The sequence below is a fragment of the Colossoma macropomum genome, unplaced genomic scaffold, assembly GCF_904425465.1.
Source record: "Colossoma macropomum unplaced genomic scaffold, Colossoma_macropomum, whole genome shotgun sequence".
Classification (NCBI taxonomy): Eukaryota; Metazoa; Chordata; class Actinopteri; order Characiformes; family Serrasalmidae; genus Colossoma; species Colossoma macropomum.
The window spans coordinates 25,243,882-25,262,195 of NW_023494793.1; the positions used below are offsets into that span (position 1 = coordinate 25,243,882).

At 41.4% G+C, this 18,314-nt stretch overlaps 1 protein-coding gene across 1 annotated transcript in view; it reads left to right on the forward strand.

Moving 5' to 3' along the window:
* Window positions 1-558: 558 nt before the first annotated feature.
* fgd (faciogenital dysplasia) overlaps window positions 559-18,314 on the forward strand; it is a 109,953-nt gene continuing 92,197 nt past the window's right edge. Inside the window, exon 1 of the mRNA XM_036578935.1 lies at window positions 559-890. Coding sequence (XP_036434828.1) covers window positions 869-890 — 22 coding nt within the window. The 5' untranslated portion in view covers window positions 559-868. The remainder of the gene's footprint in view (window positions 891-18,314) is intronic.

Consider the following 18,314-nt stretch of genomic DNA (forward strand, 5'->3'; position numbering starts at 1 on the left):
ACTGAAACAGGGTAGAAGTAGATTTGCAGTTTTTGTTTGTTTGAAATAACATGAAATGTTGCTTTTGTTAATCTAAACCACAATTACTCTTTGCAATATTTCATTTATATTGAGTAAAACTAGTTAAATTGCTTTTTATCAAATGAATTAATCAATTACTTTTTGGCATAACTGTTAATTATTTAGAATATATAAAAAATAAAAAAGTTTTAGGACTATAATTATATTATATTTGTATTAATTTTGTCAGTAAATATGACTATTTGAATAAGTAAAAATGAGAAATTTGACTATGGCTCTTTCTAGCTCACTTTAATGAACATTCAGTTTTTCACTTTAGCCATTTATTATTTTTTTTATTTTTACATATTTAAACTGATGTCTTATTAGTGAAAATTACATGTAAAAATATATAATTAGTGGTGAGAACTGAATTTACACGACTAACAGTCCCATTTTGAGAGAGAGAGAGAGAGAGAGAGAGAGAGAGAGAGAGAGAGAGAGAGCGCGCTGAGGGGTAAAGAGTGGGAGGGATACAGTGACCGAGGGAGAAAAACTCTAGCAGTAGTTCTCTACAGGAAACCGGACGGAGCCGGGGAAGAGTGGACGGATCGATGCCCAAATGAAAGAGAGAAACTCGGGCAGTCTGCAGAGAGTGGAGCAGCAGCAGCGGCCGTGACCCAGTTTAGCTCTGTTTGGAAACTGGAGCTGCAGCTTCTTCACGTCCAGCAGCAGCAGATGGGCAGCAGAAGCAGGAGCGGCTCGGCGTGAGTGAGGAAAACTCGCCTCAGAGAGAAAAACCACTGTAAAGAGAGTCAGCAGAGTCAGACTACAGCGAGGCAGAGCAGACGAGCGACTGTACTCCAAAATGCAGGGAATCCCAACGACCGGTGAGTTTGTACAGCAGCTCCTCAGAGTAACATGCAGTTAGCAGGATATGCGTGAATATAAACTCCCTTTAGCTGGTAGAGAGTGAGTTTAGTCTAAGACTGGGGTCTGTCTGAAGTCTGAAACGGACTTAAGGTGTCAGTGAGGCTAATGAAACTTAATTCGATAAAGTCTCTCTCTCTCTCTCTCTCTCTCTCTCTCTCTCTCTCTCTCTCTCTCTCTCTCTCTCTGTGTGTGTGGTGTCGGTGGTGAAAGGCTCTGATTCATAGTGCAGGCGCTGTGTTTGTTGTGGTTTGTGCTACAGTTGGAGCTGCAGTGACTTCAGCTGCTGAACTTTTTTGTTAAATTACCTTTAAGTCTACTGTTCTCTACTGTTCTTTCACATCGTTATGAAAGATAGTCATTGTCACTGTCAGAAGAGGAGTTTGAGAAGTGGTAAGACCAGTCTAGAGAAGTGTGGCCGAAGCGGTGAAAAGTTCTTTCACAACTCGAATTCACGTCGTTTGAAATTCCGGAGTGACAGTTTAAAAGAAGCTTCACGAGCTCTTTGCGTCAGCGTGCTGACGCGCGCGCCGTGCTAGCTTATTGTCCTCAGAAACGCTAGCGCTGTTTAGCGCCAGAGCGGCTTCACATCGCCTTAGCTGAAAGGCAGCTTTGTGCTCCATCTCTTCTCTCCGTGACTGAATCTCATCCCGTGTCTGTGAGTCCAGAAAGCGCTCTGACCCGCATGAGGGGCACGGGAATGACGTCAGGAGTCAAGGCCATGAGGACAGTGACGTTGACGGTGCAACGGTGACGACGAAGATGGAGGCTGCTGTATATTCCCAGGCCCTCACCTTCGGACCACCCAGATTATTGTCCTGTTTACAAAGTCTAACTAGTTAACAGGTTGTAAATGCAGATAGATAAAATGATTTTGTTGAAAATGTTGCTGACACAATGTTGTTCTAGGTTGGTTACGGCTCTATAACTGTCATTTATTCATAATATTACCATTAAAATTGTTTACTAATATTTACAAAGGATAACGAAAGAAAGAAATCAAGGAAAAAATAAGTAAATTGGACTTTGAGTGGAAAATGATTGATTAAAACTAGCATTTTATCTAACACTCTGCTTAACCATGTGGGCCGCCCGGAAAACGCTGAGCAAAAAGCCGCTGGGCCGCCATCTTTGCCATCAGTGGGCCGCTATCCTCTTGCTATCTGGGTTATGTATTCAGGGATGCAGTGGAGGATTATAACATATTTGGAGATTAGTCACTTACCTAAAATTTGAGCTGTCATGTTTTCGACTGAACGTGGCTGCAAACTGTTACATTCTGTTTAAATGAATTTGTGAGTTCTCCTGGTTTCTACAATGAATTGGTGAAATATACCCACCCCTACTGGTGGCCAGTCAAATTTCTGTGGGGGCCTGTTCATTAATTACATGTGGGTTTAAAAAGACATAGAAACAGCACTAATTATGGAGGATAAATTCTGTAAAAAATGTAAGAAATGATAATAATAATTATGGTGAAGATAGGTGAAGATGGAGGAATTCAAACAATAAAAAACATAATAAAATCATTAAAAGGTAAACAAAGTCTTTCAGAGTGGTGTGATGTGAAATGCTCCACTCTAGAGTCTGAATTGTTCACAGTGGTGGTGATAGGAACCAGACATCTGAAGAGTGCCTCACAGGAAGTTACTACATGAAGTGGTTACGAATACGCTGCCTGATGCCTGAGACATTATATGTTTGTCCTAATATGTATTTTCATATACACATTCATGGTGGACCGATGCGTGCAGGACATTATGAGGCAAAATAGTCCCAAACTTTGTTTACTTCTATTGTACCATCATCAACATGACATATAAAAGCTGAGAAGACGTGTACGTTCAGTGGTGGTTTTGAATTGTAAATAACATGGCTATGTTGGCCTTGTAGACATTGCGTTGCTATCTGCTGTGTTGAAACCCGAGTTTGTACGTATCTCTATAATTTGAGAGTTTGTTCACATTTCAACAACTGAATTATACAGAAATGGAATGTTGGAATTCCCCTTAAAATATGGCAACGTGAGCAGCTGCTGTAGCTCTAGCAGTCTGAATTTGGTGTTGGCAAATCCAAATGATTTGGACTGAAAAGCTGGACAGCTGGACAGGCTTTTCTTTCCTTGCGTGGGGAACTCTTGTACTGAGCTACGCTTATTCAGGGCCTTTTCCCATGGGAAGCGGCATTTCCTCATGCTATCATTAACTGTTTGAGTTTACATTTGACCGGGAAGTGATCAGTAAGCATTGAGGAAAAACAATGGAGCGAGCTGTGCGCAGAAGGGAGTGAACCAGTCTCAGAATCTGTCTTCTTACCTCCACTTTAGTGTGCAGTCTCTCCCCCTCTGTCTGTCGGTCTCTCTCGCTCTCTCTGTCTCTCTCTTTCTCCCCCATGCTCTGCCTGTCTGCTCACAGCAGCAGCTGCTGGATGAGAATGTTTTTCTGATATTATTCTTTGACCATGGGAACAAGCTTTGCTCAAGGACACACTCACACACTGTGGCTTTCCCTTAATTTCATAAGAAAGAGATTTCTGTAAGGCCCAGGCATGGGCAAATGGCCTCTTGCCCAGAATGAATATATCCAGTGAACCCATTACTGTAAACCTTACTATTGTTTGCTAAAAAGCCAGATCTGTTTGGCCACAGTGTCTGCTGTTTTCACATAGGACATTGGCATGCAGGCCTTTCTATTACTACTCTTTGTTGTATTGATTGTCCAGTAACAATAGAGGCACTTTTCCTGCTGTAGATTGACTATAGTCATATGAAGGGATTGTTCCCATTTGAGCTGCCATTGAAAACTACTTTGCACTCTCAGAGAACTGAGAACTGTCATTGCAGTGGTATCTTCAAAAGTACATCTTCAGTACCTTTAGGTAGGGAACAAAATGGTAGCAATATTCCACTGTAATTGTATTTTTTGAGTTGTACTGACTCCACACACCCCGCCTCGACTCCAGCCTTTTATTGTACTGTTCTGTTTTAAAACATTAGGGTATGAAAAGAAGCAAATATGTCCTTTATCCCTGAGGAAAAATGTATTTAAGGTACACAGTTGTAAGATCGTTGTTGTACTTTTGATAGATTTTTGTAGTAAATCTACTGTTGTAGATTTAGTCTTAGTGAAAGATATCATAATTAGTAGCTTAGTAGTTGTTAAGCCACTGTGCTTTTAATTTATTTGCTAAAGCATTACTCCAAAAAGATTAGTGGGTCTGAAAACATTGGCTAGAGTTTATTAAAGAGTAAATCAAAAGTGTGCGAACATTTGGTCAAAATCTAAGGTGTATGAAAACTAAACACGCAGTTCCAGTTGTACAGGGTGGTGTGACTTCTGTGGTGGTTCATTTTGAGAAGATGGTGAATCTTGTTGCAAAGCTTCAAAGCTTAGAGGTGACTATCTCTGAAGTTGGGCCTGTCCCAAAAGGCATCTTTAGCACTCAAAGTCTGTTAACATGCAGATCTAGAAGGCAAGAAACCATGAGGGTGCTTGGAACAGTGCATTTGATCATGCACCAAAGCAATTTTCTTATCTAAAGTGGCTCACTATAGAAACAGATATAAATACAAGCACAACGAAGTTCACTGAGACAGTGAATTAATAACAAAGGCAGTTTAGCTCACATCTGAATATCTTTTTCTCTGCCATGTTGGTCAGACAGCTGTAAATAAAGTAGAGGTCTGCACAGGCATGCAATGAGGCATGAAGCCTGAACCTGACTGGTACTGGTGATTTTGAGACCCAATCCTACCAGGCCCGACTGATCGTACCTTGCAGAGTACAGCAACCACCCTTCTCTGATCAACTGCACTAAAGTTCCTCACGTTACTGCTGCTACTTTTAGTAATAGACAACACAATTTGGGTGAACTTAACAAGCAAAAGGAAAGATCTGTTGACCTCTTTACCAAGCTAACGCATCACTCTCATCATCAATGGTTTCATTCAGGGGCACATTCACCCTCTCCTCAAACTTTGTGCTGAGCTATCCTGAATATAGTCATAGACTGTAACGTTACGGGTGCGGGAGAGAGAACGTAGGCACAATTCTTTAAATATAAAACAAATTTCCTGCATAAAAAAATCACTTATTAGAAAAGAACCAAAGCCTGATGTATGAGAGGCCCTGAAATGACCCGATAGTCCCATCGTTCTTATGCATAAGTATATGCCTAATAAAACCACACCACATTTTCATAGGACTGGATCAAGGTTACTGTAATAAGCTCACGTTTCTGGAGCGAGTTGATGTCCTGAGAAGCCTGCAAAAAACGCATCTTGTCCTGGCCTGCATGGCTAGAAAACTTGTCATACCACAACGGCTCCTTGTTTGCAGGTGCTTCAGTATGGTGAAATGCCAAATATCCAAAAAGTGCTGTTCTCCGCCACTTGAGTGTTTGTATCCAAGGAAAATAATAAAAGGCAGCAAATGGATGATCACTTTGCAAACATACACGCACATATGGAATTGTGCAGTTGATCCACGGTTCGGATGGAATTCTTGTGTATGAAAGCAAACCAGTGATAATGAGCCCCTTCTTCAATCGAGTCCAGAATTGGTCCTTAGTCTGGACTCAAGTATTCGGGACACACGTATAAACGTCCTTAGTTGTCCTCGTGGGGGTGCGCAGGGCGCCCAGACTTTTGCATACAGCTGTCTGCCTGAAAAAGTTTGCAACTCACTTGAATGCCATACTAAGTAAGTCAGGAGAATAGTACATACTACCGTTGACATTGATGGTATGTAGTAGGGATGTAACAGTACAAAGTATCGCATTGCATCATATTGTATTGTTGTGTCATGACTATCATATTAGCTTGTGGTTAGTGTGTTAGCTTGTGGCAAAAGCTTTAGATGGGGGCGCTATGCTAAGGTTTCCGTCAGGTGACTTTTTCTGTTGTGGCCGCCATATTTGGGACTTCTCTGTTTCTGGACATTTAAATGACGTTTGAATGGAGAGACATAATCGTTAAACATAAGAGTGAACGTCATTTGGGTTGGAAAACTACGTTGTGTTTCGACAGACGTGATTTTGTTCATTTGCTAGTGCAGTTAGTGCAGAGTTCCCCAGCATCAGTCCTGCAACCCCTGCACTGCATAATTTTGGTTTCTCTGGTTAAAATACCTGATATTAGCTAATTAATCCCTTCTTGAGCTGAAGGCAGAGAAAAATACTAAACTGTACAGTGCAGGAGCTCCAAGCCTGGAGTTTGGAAACACTGAATTAAAGCTCTGTGAGGTCTCTCATCATTCTCGGCTTCTGTCACGTCTTGCAGGCGAATCATTTACACAGCACAGCTAATCCAATTACACAGGAGTGTTTATGCTCTCTTTGTGATGAAACTGTACTGATATTTGCAAAACGAAAAGCATATTGTGTACCTTGATAACAAAAATGATCACAATAACAATAAAATATTGTCATATTGCCCACCCCTATTTATAGCCACTCTATTTTTGCTGTATGAATGAAGTACTGAATCGAGACAGCCCTGAAAAACGGTGCTTGTTAATATATAATGTTAGTTATCGCAAAGTAACATCAATCCTGCTGCAATCACAGACTGACAGACTGACAGACTGAAGTTTCTCTGTATTTCATTCAGTTTGTTGGCGGTGGGCTTTGAACATGAATCATTTTGGGTCATCCCCGTTAGCAGGCAGCATGTGTCAGACAGCATCAGTCACAGGCATAATAGCCAGTGACAGTGTTTCTGGCCCAGAAAGGCAGTCCAGCTGCAGCGTCCACACTACCCTGACCATCACACGCAGCCATTCATAGTGGACAGGAAAAAACAGAAGTTTTACAGGACAGACAATTCTCCAGGCCACCACTGACTCACAACCAGGGTCAGAGGTGTGAGGATGTGTGTGTGTGTGTGTGTGTGTGTGTGTGTGTCTGCAGATGCAAGGCCTTCACTGGAGCAAGTGAACTGGAATTTACTTCAGCAGAGTTCAACAGCAGTAGATACTAACAGAAGTGATTTAGCACGTCTCTCAGTGTGCCAGTTGGTCAGACTGTGTGTGTGTGTCTGTGTGTGTGTCTGTGTGTGTGTCTGTGTGTGTGTGTGTGTGTGGGCTCTGGATGAGTGTTTACATTCAGTATTAATAACAGAAGCTTTTGGCTGTGACAGGATTTGACTGGATGACTATAAACACTTTCTTTAACACCAAAGGAGAGAGAGAGGCAAAAGAGTTAGCGAGCGAGAGAGAGAGAATGAATAGGAGGAAAGGACTCAGGAGAGGAGAAGTGGAGGAGTGGGAAAGGAAGAATACAGCAGAGAAATATTGTGCACGTGTGCGTGTGTCATGGGGTGAACGGAGGATAAATACTTCACTGTCTTTCCATTTGTCTCCGCTGTTCTGTATCTCTCAGTGGACCTCTCTCGCCCTCTCTCTCCCTTCCTCTCTTCTCTCCCTCTCTCTTTCTCTCTCTCACTCACACACACACACACACACACACACACACACTCCATTTTTCCTTCACCCTCCCTTCCACTCCCCCCATCTGTACAACAGCCTATGAGGCTTCTCTCATCACTGAATGGCAGTCTCTCTCTCTTTCTCTCTCTCCCCTTCTCTTTCTCTCTCTCTCTCTCTCTCTCTCTCTCTCTTTTCTACGGCTACAAAATGGTGCACTCTCTCTGCTCCAGCTGCATTTATGTGCTCTTGCTCTATCAAATTACAAGTAACATTTGCATTGCACCAACTTCCTCTCTTTCTCTCACTCTCCCTCTCTCAATCTTTCTCTCTCTCTAGCTGCAGCATTGTACTCTCTCTCTCCTTAGCTGCAGTATTGTACTCTCTCTCTCTCTCTAGCTGCACTATTGTACTCTCTCTCTCTCTAGCAGCAGTATGGTACTCTCTCTCTCTCCTTAGCTGCAGTATTGTACTTTCTCTCTCTCTCTCTCTAGCTGCACTATTGTACTCTCTCTCTCTCTAGCAGCAGTATGGTACTCTCTCTCTCTCCTTAGCTGCAGTATTGTACTCTCTCTCTCTCTAGCTGCACTATTGTACTCTCTCTCTAGCTGCAGTGTTGTACTCTCTCTCTCCTTAGCTGCACTATTGCACTCTCTCTCTCTCTAGCTGCAGTATTGTACTCTCTCTCTCTAGCTGCAGTATTGTACTCTCTAGCTGCAGTATTGTACTCTCTCTCTCTCTAGCTGCAGCTATTGTACTCTCTAGCTGCAGTATTGTACTCTCTCTCTCTCTAGCTGCAGTATTGTACTCTCTCTCTCTCTAGCTGCAGCTTTGTACTCTCTCTCTAGCTGCAGCTTTGTACTCTCTCTCTCTCTCTCTTTTGCTGCAGTATTGTACTCTCTCTTTCTTTTGCTGCAGTATTGTACTCTCTCTTCTGCTGCAGTATTGTACTCTCTTTCTCTCTTTTGCTGCAGTATTGTACTCTCTTTCTCTCTTTTGCTGCAGTATTGTACTCTCTCTCTCTAGCTGCAGTATTGTACTCTCTCTAGCTGCAGTATTGTACTCTCTCTCTCTTTTGCTGCAGTATTGTACTCTCTCTCTCTTTTGCTGCAGTATTGTACTCTCTCTCTCTTTTGCTGCAGTATTGTACTCTCTCTCTCTCTAGCTGCAGTATTGTACTCTCTCTCTCTTTTGCTGCAGTATTGTACTCTCTCTCTCTTTTGCTTCAGTATTGTACCCTCTCTGCAGTATTGTCTCTCTCTCTTTGCTGCAGTATTGTATCTCTCTCTCTCTTTTGCTGCAGTATTGTACTCTCTCTCTCTCTTTTGCTGCAGTGTTGTACTCTCTCTAGCTACGGGATTGTACTCTCTCTCTCTTTTGCTTCAGTATTGTACTCTCTCTCTCTTTTGCTGCAGTATTGTACTCTCTCTCTCTTTTGCTGCAGTATTGTACTCTCTCTCTCTCTTTTGCTGCAGTGTTGTACTCTCTCTAGCTGCAGTATTGTACTCTCTTTCTCTTTTGCTGCAGTATTATACTCTCTCTCTCTTTTGCTGCAGTATTGTACTCTCTCTCTAGCTGCAGTACTGTACTCTCTCTCTCTCTCTAGCTGCAGTATTGTACTCTCTCTTTTGCTGCAGTATTGTACTCTCTCTCTAGCTGCAGTACTGTACTCTCTCTCTCTTTAGCTGCAGTATTGTACTCTCTCTTTTGCTGCAGTATTGTACTCTCCCTCTTTTTAGCTGCAGTATTGTACTCTCTCTCTCTTTAGCTGCAGTATTGTACTCTCTCTCTCTCTCTTTAGCTTCAGTATTGTACTCTCTCTCTCTAGCTGCAGTATTGTACTCTCTCTCTCTTTAGCTGCAGTATTGTACTCTCTCTCTCTTTAGCTGCAGTATTGTACTCTCTCTCTCTTTAGCTGCAGTATTGTACTCTCTCTCTAGCTGCAGTATTGTACTCTCTCTCTCTTTGGGGAGACTCAGCAGAGCATTCTGCTCCATCTCTGACTCAGCCTCTAATCTGTGTGTGTGTGTGTGTGTGTGTGTGTGTGTGTGTGTGTGTGTGAGGCCATTTTTGGAAGAATCGTGTTTTTTCGGAAGGAACAGAAGTCCTTTCCAGCAGTGCTGCAGGCCGGACTCCCTGCTGGAGTGTGTGTGATGGAGAGAGAAAGTGAGAGGAAGACACAGTTACAAACTGAGCGATAGCGTTTCACTTCTTGAAAATGCGAGGGTCACTCAGTGCCTTAGTCTTTAGCACATCTACAAAAGGTCATATTTACAGTTGGAGGAAGAATACAGAGATCTGCTCAGCTCTACTAATGCACCATCTCTCACTTTAACTCCTCGGACAGGGACCTCACATGCCTGTTTACTGTCACATGCTCTGCATCTGTGTATGTGAGTGCATGTGTCTCCTTTCTTGGTTGTGCAGTCTTTGTAGTGTAGGCCTAAATTTATGACTTTTCAAGACCACATCTCAAAAGATATTCCTCAGCTGCTTAAAAGGTGCTTTCAAGACGGTTAGAATCATCTGGAGTTTTAGAAGAGTCAATATTCATTACAGATTCACTGTATGATAGTGGAGTCCAGTCTCCAAAAATGTATGTTAGCGTAGTGTTTGCAGTACGGCTGGTAGTGGGTAAGTGCATAAAACGGCCTGAGTGGCTAATGTCGGCCCAGAAAAGGTAATGTTAGGATACGTGCTAGAAAACAGAACATCTAATGAAAGACATAAACGTTTCAGTGATAGTAAGCACAGTGCATTAAAACTAATGTTATAACGGGGTTGCAGTTCAAGAGGTAGCAGGCTCCGCGGTAGTGTCATCCGGTTTTAAATGAAACTAGTGCACAGGATGATATTAAACTTGTTTTTGGATGCTTTTAAGACAATGAAGTTGCATTTGCACTTAAATTTAGTTGAATATTCATGCCTAAAATCAGAAGCATGCCAGTAATTAATGCCAGTCATTAGCAGTTTATGTTAAACCTTTATCCAGTAATGTATCAGCTGCCACCCAGGCAGACATGCCTCACTAAAAATGGGAACAAAAACAGAAAATGGATAAATGATTAAATATGTTTTTTTGAGGGAGGATTTTTAGCCCTAATTTTCTCCTCAATTTTTATTTGTTGCCAATTCCGCCCACTGGCTAGGTCTCCCATTATCACACAGTCAGAGTCATGTGAACTGCTAATGCAGCATCATTGGAGTCAGCTCACCAGGCTTGGAGGAGAATGCTAACTGTCAATTCTGTTACCTTAGCTAATAGACATCTGTGTTGACTTACTCACCCAAAGAGAGTAAGGCTAATTATCTTCTCTTAGACTCCCAGCCACAGATGGCTGTGGCATCGCCATGGATCAAACTTACTATCTCCCAACGTTTAGACAGTTATTCCACTTGGGAGCCTGCGTAGGATTGTTTTTTCGGTCCTGTTCCTGCCCAGTCTTGCAGAAAATCTAAATTGTTTGTCCTGCTCCCGCCTACAACCGAAATGTTTTGGCCCACTCCCACCTGCACAGTTCCGTCAAAGCTGACATCTAATATTTGACATTGTCTATTCACAAATACGTTATTCTCTGCTGTATTAACACAGTAGTCATGATTATCAGGCTTACTGTGAAGAAACTTCACCAAACGCTTTATTCCAGGAATCAAACCACAGTGCGGTTATTTATGGTGATTTGCTGGGCAGCTGTGGCCGTCAGACTCTCTGTAAGCTACAAGAACTTGTATGTTGTTCATGTGATCAGATGCTTCGCATCTCTTTAGGATGACTTCATTCAGTTGTTTTACTGTTATCATGTTATGTTGTTTATATATATGATTTAGTGTTCGTTCTACTTTATTTAGGCTATTCATTAACTTGCAAGATTTCTTTATCCCTGTTTGTCCTGCTCCCGCCAGCAGTGGACTGGTTACCCGTCACTCCCATGCACAACACTAAAAATTGTGGCGGGTCCAGTGGGAATGTGCAGGAGTGCAGACGTCTACCTCAGATGATGGATTTTCATATTCAGACTACTTATGCCATTATCTACACTTGTTTCTTACTGAACCAGAAGCATAATCCTTGGATAAGTTGAATAACAGATAAAATAATCAATAGATGAATTGATTATGAAAGAAATCATTCACTGAATACCTAATATTTTTTCTATATCACTTAACCTCACATTAAGCAGTATTACTAGCTCAGATACTAACAGTTTTGAAGAAATAATTGCTAGATAGCTAACTAAAATCAGTGTGCCTCCTTATTCCCTCTATATTGCGCTGCATAGATGATGAAACTACGGTTTCTACACCTAAATAGCACGCTAAATGTTAGATAGGATGTTGTGCAGCTTTGACTGAATATAAATGGCTTTCATTTAGACATTTAATGCACTGTTTGTATGTAGAAGCTGGATATAATGGCCTTCCTAGTGTGCACTACATAGGGAATAGGAAACCAATTAGGATTGAGCCTATATTTTGCCTGTCTTTGTTGATTTCTGTTGCTATTGTAGCACCAATACAGGCTAAGAATGCTATTTTACACAAAGTAAAATTGCTCAGGTAGATAATCACACCTTAATGCTCCGTTTTCGCTGAAAAGTTGGAATGCTTGCCAGCCAAGCAAGGAAGAGTGCAAAATACACACCTAATTATTAATTTCTGTGCGCGGTGCAAATCAGGCAAGGGACGCAGATTGGGTTGCGACAACATCCCCAAAATGCTTTTCAGATATTTGCTGGCGAAAAGACATTACTCTTGTCTACATTTGATCAAAAGAACATATGATAAAATAACAGAGCTTTTTTTGTTACATTTCCTGTGAATTCTTTGGTGTTTCTCTTTAACTCTGTGGTCTCACGCCAATGTCCTGAAGTCAACACTGGACTGTCCCGCGTACAGAAGTTGCAGCAGTAGTGTAGATGTAAGTGATACTGATCTTGCCTGTCAGGCTCATTTCATCCTCATTTTTTCTTCTCTTTGTACAGGCGTGTGATCGCTGAGTCTTGGGGCGGAGAACATGATCTGGTTAGCTCTGAGGGCAGTTATTGGATCAGATTTTTTTGCCTTTGACTCTGATGTTTCGGTGCTGGAGGGACTGGCCGTTCTGAGATCTGTTTGAGATATGCTGCTCAAACTCAGTCATGCCCTACTGGCCTCCGGTGGGCCGCAAGTGGTTGCGCTGTAATTTGGACTTTGGGCTCAGGCTCAGAGTGGCCTGGAGGTGGAATGTGAGAGTGGTGCACCTGGAATTCTCAGGTGTGTTGTTCAGTATGTCAGGTGCCTTGAGGTGCCACTTCATTGTCTTTTTTTCCCCTGGTATGTCTTAAAGGTGTTCAGTGAAAAAGCAAACTTAAGCAAAAATAAAATTTTCTTGTTACTTTGAATGTAAAAAATGAGCCAAGATGTGTTTGGTGTTTGATGTTTACTTACTTATTTAGATTTTCACTGAAGCTACAAGGCTAATGTATCTAACAAGTAATGGAGGCTTACATCAGTGAGCCAAAACATTATGACCTAATGACCTTCCTAATATGCTGTTGGTCCATTGCGTGCCATCAGAACATCTCTGACACCACTGCGGCATGGACTCTACAAGACTCCCAAAGATATCTGACACCAAGACACTTTAAGTCCTGTAAGTTGCAAAATATACTGGACTTGTTGTACCAGCACATCCCACAGATGCATGATTGGACTGAGATCTGGGAAATCTGGAGGCCCAGGCTAGAACTTGAGCACTTTGTCATTTCCTTAAACCTGCTAAATGATGTTTAGGTAGGGTAGCACATGTCAAATGATGTCCACATGAATGTCCAGATACAGGGTTTCCTGGAAGACTGTTACCCAGTGTATTGCACACCTTTCACTGGCTTGTCTTCTTCCCATAGTGCATCCTGGTGCAATCATTTCCCCTAGGTAGATGGTGCACACATACCTTGTGGTCCACGTGATGTAAAAATTGCACCATTGCTCCAAGCTCCATTTCTGACACTTGCATTCCCATTGTAGGCACTTTAAACTATGGACAGAGGTTAGCATGGGCCCTCTGGCTGCCCTGTGGCTTTGCAGCACCATATGCAGCAGGGTGTGATGCACAAATTCCCCCTGTAACAATCATTAAAAATTTTGGTGACTTGTGCAGTAGTAGCCTGTCTGTCGGTTCGGGCCAGACCCAGATAGCCCTTGTTGCCCTTGCACATCAGTGAGCACTGTGCCCAACACCCTGTTGCCGGTCTGTGGTTTGTTTCTCCCAAGGCCACTGTCGGTAGGGATTCATCACTGCTGACCAGGAGCATCCCGCAAGCCTTGCCGTTTCAGAGATGCTCCAACTCTGTCTTCTGGCCATAACAATCTGGCCCTTGCCAAAGTCACTCAGAACTTCATGCATACATATTTTTCCCACTTACAACACATCATCTATAAGAATGGACCGGTTGCTTACCATCTTATATATCCTAGACCTTGACGTGCGCTGTTGTAATGAGATAATCAACGTTATTCACTTCATGTCTGAGTGGTCATAATGTTTTGGCCTACTTGTGTATATCTCACCAATTAGCATTTTACAAACTTCACACGTAAATTATCGTACACTTGCCGAAGCCATGTTGAGTTGTTCTCATATAGACTTGCTTTTGTTGTTTCTCACACTGCTTGACATTGTTATTTATTAAAATGTACAGACAAAATTAGTCACAGCTGTTTTAGCTGTACCACGTACTTTCATCATAGTATATGTGCAGTCTGAGGTTTCTTGCTCTAGGTAGGTTTCCAAATAGAAGTGACCTGGTGCTAAATGGTTTTCACTGTTCACATCTAGGCTACTAGGCTTGGTTCGTATATGTATTCGCTATGCTGTTGTTGGGCCTTATAACGCTGTTTGTGAGTTATAGTGAAGGACAAGGATCCAAAGGTTGGGACTACAAGGAGGCACTGGCCATCAAAACTAGAGAAGCGTTGGTCTTTGAGTCTCTCCTCTGAGTTTCTCTCAGTGGTTCTTCCTCCTGTTTTTGGAGAGTTCAGGGCACTGAATTTCTATAAAGATGCCTTGGGGCAAAACTGTATATAAATAAAATTGAACCACATTCAATTTCATTAAAAACATAGTTTTTTTTTTGTCTCTTTTTTTGTCTCAGAAGTGAATCTTGTTTTTGTTTTTTTAATGTTGAATGCTAAGGCAGTGTTCCTCAGAGCCCTTCTTGAGTTACTGTTTTTTCTTTATCTTTCCATTACTCGCAATAACAAGCATTTGCTAATTTCCGGTTAGCACAGTCGAGGAATTTGCCTTCACATGATGAAGTAGAGGATCAAAGGCCAAGTGCTACAGTACTCAAAATTCCTCATCATGGACCATGAAATGGGGAGGGCTACCTGAGCCACAGTCTGACGTTTCTTTTTCTATGTGAGTCATAAAACTTTCACTAGACTGTCACTGTATAGGATGCAGATCTGCCCTTCACTTACTGTTGTACACAAAGGTTTAGACACCTCAGTCAAATTACATTTGAAAAGAAGTTGACATGTGCATGGAACAAACTTAAATATTATATATTTCTGCAAATTGCAATGCACATTTACCATTTATTTGCTGATTTTAATATATATATATATATATATATATATATATATGTGTATATATATATATATATATATATATATATATATATATATATATTATATAACTAAATAAAATGTGGCATACGCAAAAGTTTGGCTATCCTTTTAGTCCACTAGTGTTATTTTCTAAGGTCTCAGAACTCATTTGACTTATTATGTCTTAATCCAGACATATACAATTTCAGAACTTCATATATTCTATAATTCAACCCTCTGCAATGTCAATAAATTCAAACCTCTCAAGCTGTTTTGTTTATACTCAGCAGCCATAGGCTTAAACTGCTGGCTGGAGATTTGAAAGTACAGATATTTGACTCTTAAAAAGAAAGAATACACTATAAAAGATATCTAAACACTTCCTGCTTATAACATTCACTGTCTGAACTTGTCATTAAGATATGGAAATTACAAACAGCTGTGAAAGTCAAGACAAGATCTGGAAGACTAAGAAAAATCTCTGATAGAACTGCTTGTGGACTGGGCAGGTATGCAAAGCAAAACCCCCACATCACTGCCAAGTGCCAGTAAGATTTGGCTGGCATGCGAATGGTGATGCTCCAGTCCACTGTGCAGTGTTGGACAAACATCATCTACATGGAAGGGTCTTCAGAAGGTAACGTTAACTGTGATCTCATTACAGAAAGTCAATGTCCGAAGTACGCAACACAATGCTTTGAAAGACATTTTGAAATCAAGCACTGTGGTCTGATGAAACAAAATTTGAACATCATGCCAACTGTTAATGGGGTGGCTCTATTCTATTTTGGGGTTGTGTGGCAGCCTGTGGCATAAGAAATGCTGTGGGGATAGAGGGAAGAAAGGATTCTACTAAATGGCAGCAAATCCTAGAAGCTAATGTCCCCACAGTAAGTGAAGAAACTGTAGCTGAGGTTGGATAGTACAGCAAGACAACAATCCAGAACATAAATCAATAGAAAATCAACCATGAACTACTTCAAGAAATGAAAGGTTTTGAAATGGCCCTCACAGTCCCAAGATTTCAATATTATTAAAATGCTGTGGTTGGATCTCAAATATGGTATACGGGCAAGACTGTTAGCTGGCTACAAGAAATGCTTGGAAGCTGTGATTTTGGCCCGAAGCAGGTCTCCCTGACTGAAAGGGTGCCCAAACCTATGTAGATGCCACAATTTATGTTTTTTTTTTTCCTTTCAATTTGTTAAAATCGGCGAATAAATAATGTCAACAAAAGGGTCCATCTTTTGCATGTAGCTGAATGAATTTATGAATTATATTAAATACACTATTATATTAAAACACTTAAAGGACACTATCATGGAAAAATGAATATTTCTAGCTTTTTATAAAGTTTGAGGTAGTGACATTGGACTGGACCCCTCAGGACCCTCTGTATTTCGCACCTTGGCCATTTTGCAGCATGAACATGAGCTAATGATAACATTTTGCTTGCTAGCTTGTTTCGCTAGCTTTTGTTATTGACTGTACTCCAGACATTACTAATGTGAGATTTATGAATGAATTGTTCATTCATATCGATGAATTATCAATGAATCCATGAAACTGATTCAAAAGTTTGGCCAAAACAAATGTTTCTTTAGCATCTTTGCAACGTTTAAGTCCACGTTATATACTGAATAATTCTAACAACTCTGACCGTTTAGCGTAAAACACCAGATATTAGAAACTACCTCTGTGAATGTGTTTATATATTCTCTTAGCAGGTTGCAGTTCTGTTTCTCAGTCCTGTTGCTATATGTATGCTTGACCGCTAGGGTACTTGTTGCACTGAGAACTGTGAGGTGATTTAGCACTGATGATGAAATGACGCAAGTCAGACTCCCTCGCTCAACCCATAGAATTAACACAACCAAAAGAACCAAAAACAGGGTTCCGAAGCTGAGCTTGACCTGCTCTGTGTGGTTCCCAACTGAACGTGAACTGAACATATAGCAAGTCCCAGAACATGTTCAGCTTAACACAGCTTAGTCAATCAAGCCGGTTTCTGTCACGTTTGCTTGAAAATTAGCTGAAAACTCAAAAAAGTCCCATGGAGCACCGCAAACGTCACAGAGAGACATGAAGACACTTAGGCTGATACATGTGAACATGAATTGAAACATACAACATTCCAGTCATTTCACTTTTTTATGCTATTAGCATGGATAAGCTAATAGCGGTAGTAGCACAATGTAAACGGGATTTTCTGTTTTGTTAGCACCAAGCTAGTTCACATTAGCATTTTAGCCCAGGCTTATGTCAAATAGGTGACACTTTTTACTTGGTATGTTGTGGGTTTTTCAGCCTGTTCTAATGAGGACAGAAGTTAGTACAGTTAAAGTTAATATAAAAGCAGTTAAAGCAAATAAGAGGCAAGTAAACAGAGCAAGTGTTCTTTATATACCTGCAGCCTAAATTCTGTTTCTGTTTGTAGTATTTTATGTTGGTCTTAATTTAACATAGTACATTTGCACTAGCTGTACTGCAGGGTTTACAGTGGTTCGGTCACCTCCTCCCATCCCACCCAGAATGTGAATGACCACTCCTGTAAAAGTAACTTGGAGATGCTTGTTTTTTTTCTTTTTTTTTGGACATTGACGATAAATGATTGTAATGCCCAGCCCTGCTGAACTACACAGACTTTGTCTCATGCTGGGTTTGGTTTGATGGAGGGGATTTTAGACTTCCTCTAGTGTGTTCTCTTCCTCTGTCCTCTCTGCGTTTCTCTGCTGGGCAATGGCAGAAACACTGCAGGCTTTGTCCTTCTTTTCTTTCATCCCTCACTCTCTATCTCTCTCCCTCTGTTCATATACGTCCTGTGGAAGTCTTGGGAAAATTGTATGCGAGTGTTCAAAAGACAGAAAGATGACGTGAGACGGCTGTTACTTAGTGGCTTAGCAGGCAAGGGATGGAGGAGGAAAAGGAAGAAGGATTTCAGAGGAGAATCATGAGTGTGTGTGAGAGAGAGAGAGAGAGAGAGAGAGAGAGAGAGAGAGAGAGAGAGGGAGGGAGTGTCTGTCCATCCGTGTTTACAGACAGCATACATGGTGAACTCAAGACAGACTGGTGAGAGGAAACACCTGTGTGTGTGTCTGTGTGTCTGTGTGTGTGTGTGTGTGTGTGTGTCTGTGTGTGTGTCTGTAAATGTAAAATCAAGCTGTTTAGCAAAACCACGCTGGCCTTGACATGACATGCCCCCTCTTCCCCCAGCACACTGACTTGTTTGGTTATGTTTGTGTCAGTCATGTTTGATCTTACAGTGTCAGTATTTTTGCCTCTCTGAACTATAAAAACAAATATGAAAAATGAAATATGACAGCTATCACTACATCTGCTGAAAACTTGCTTACATGCACGCTGCAGTTGTGC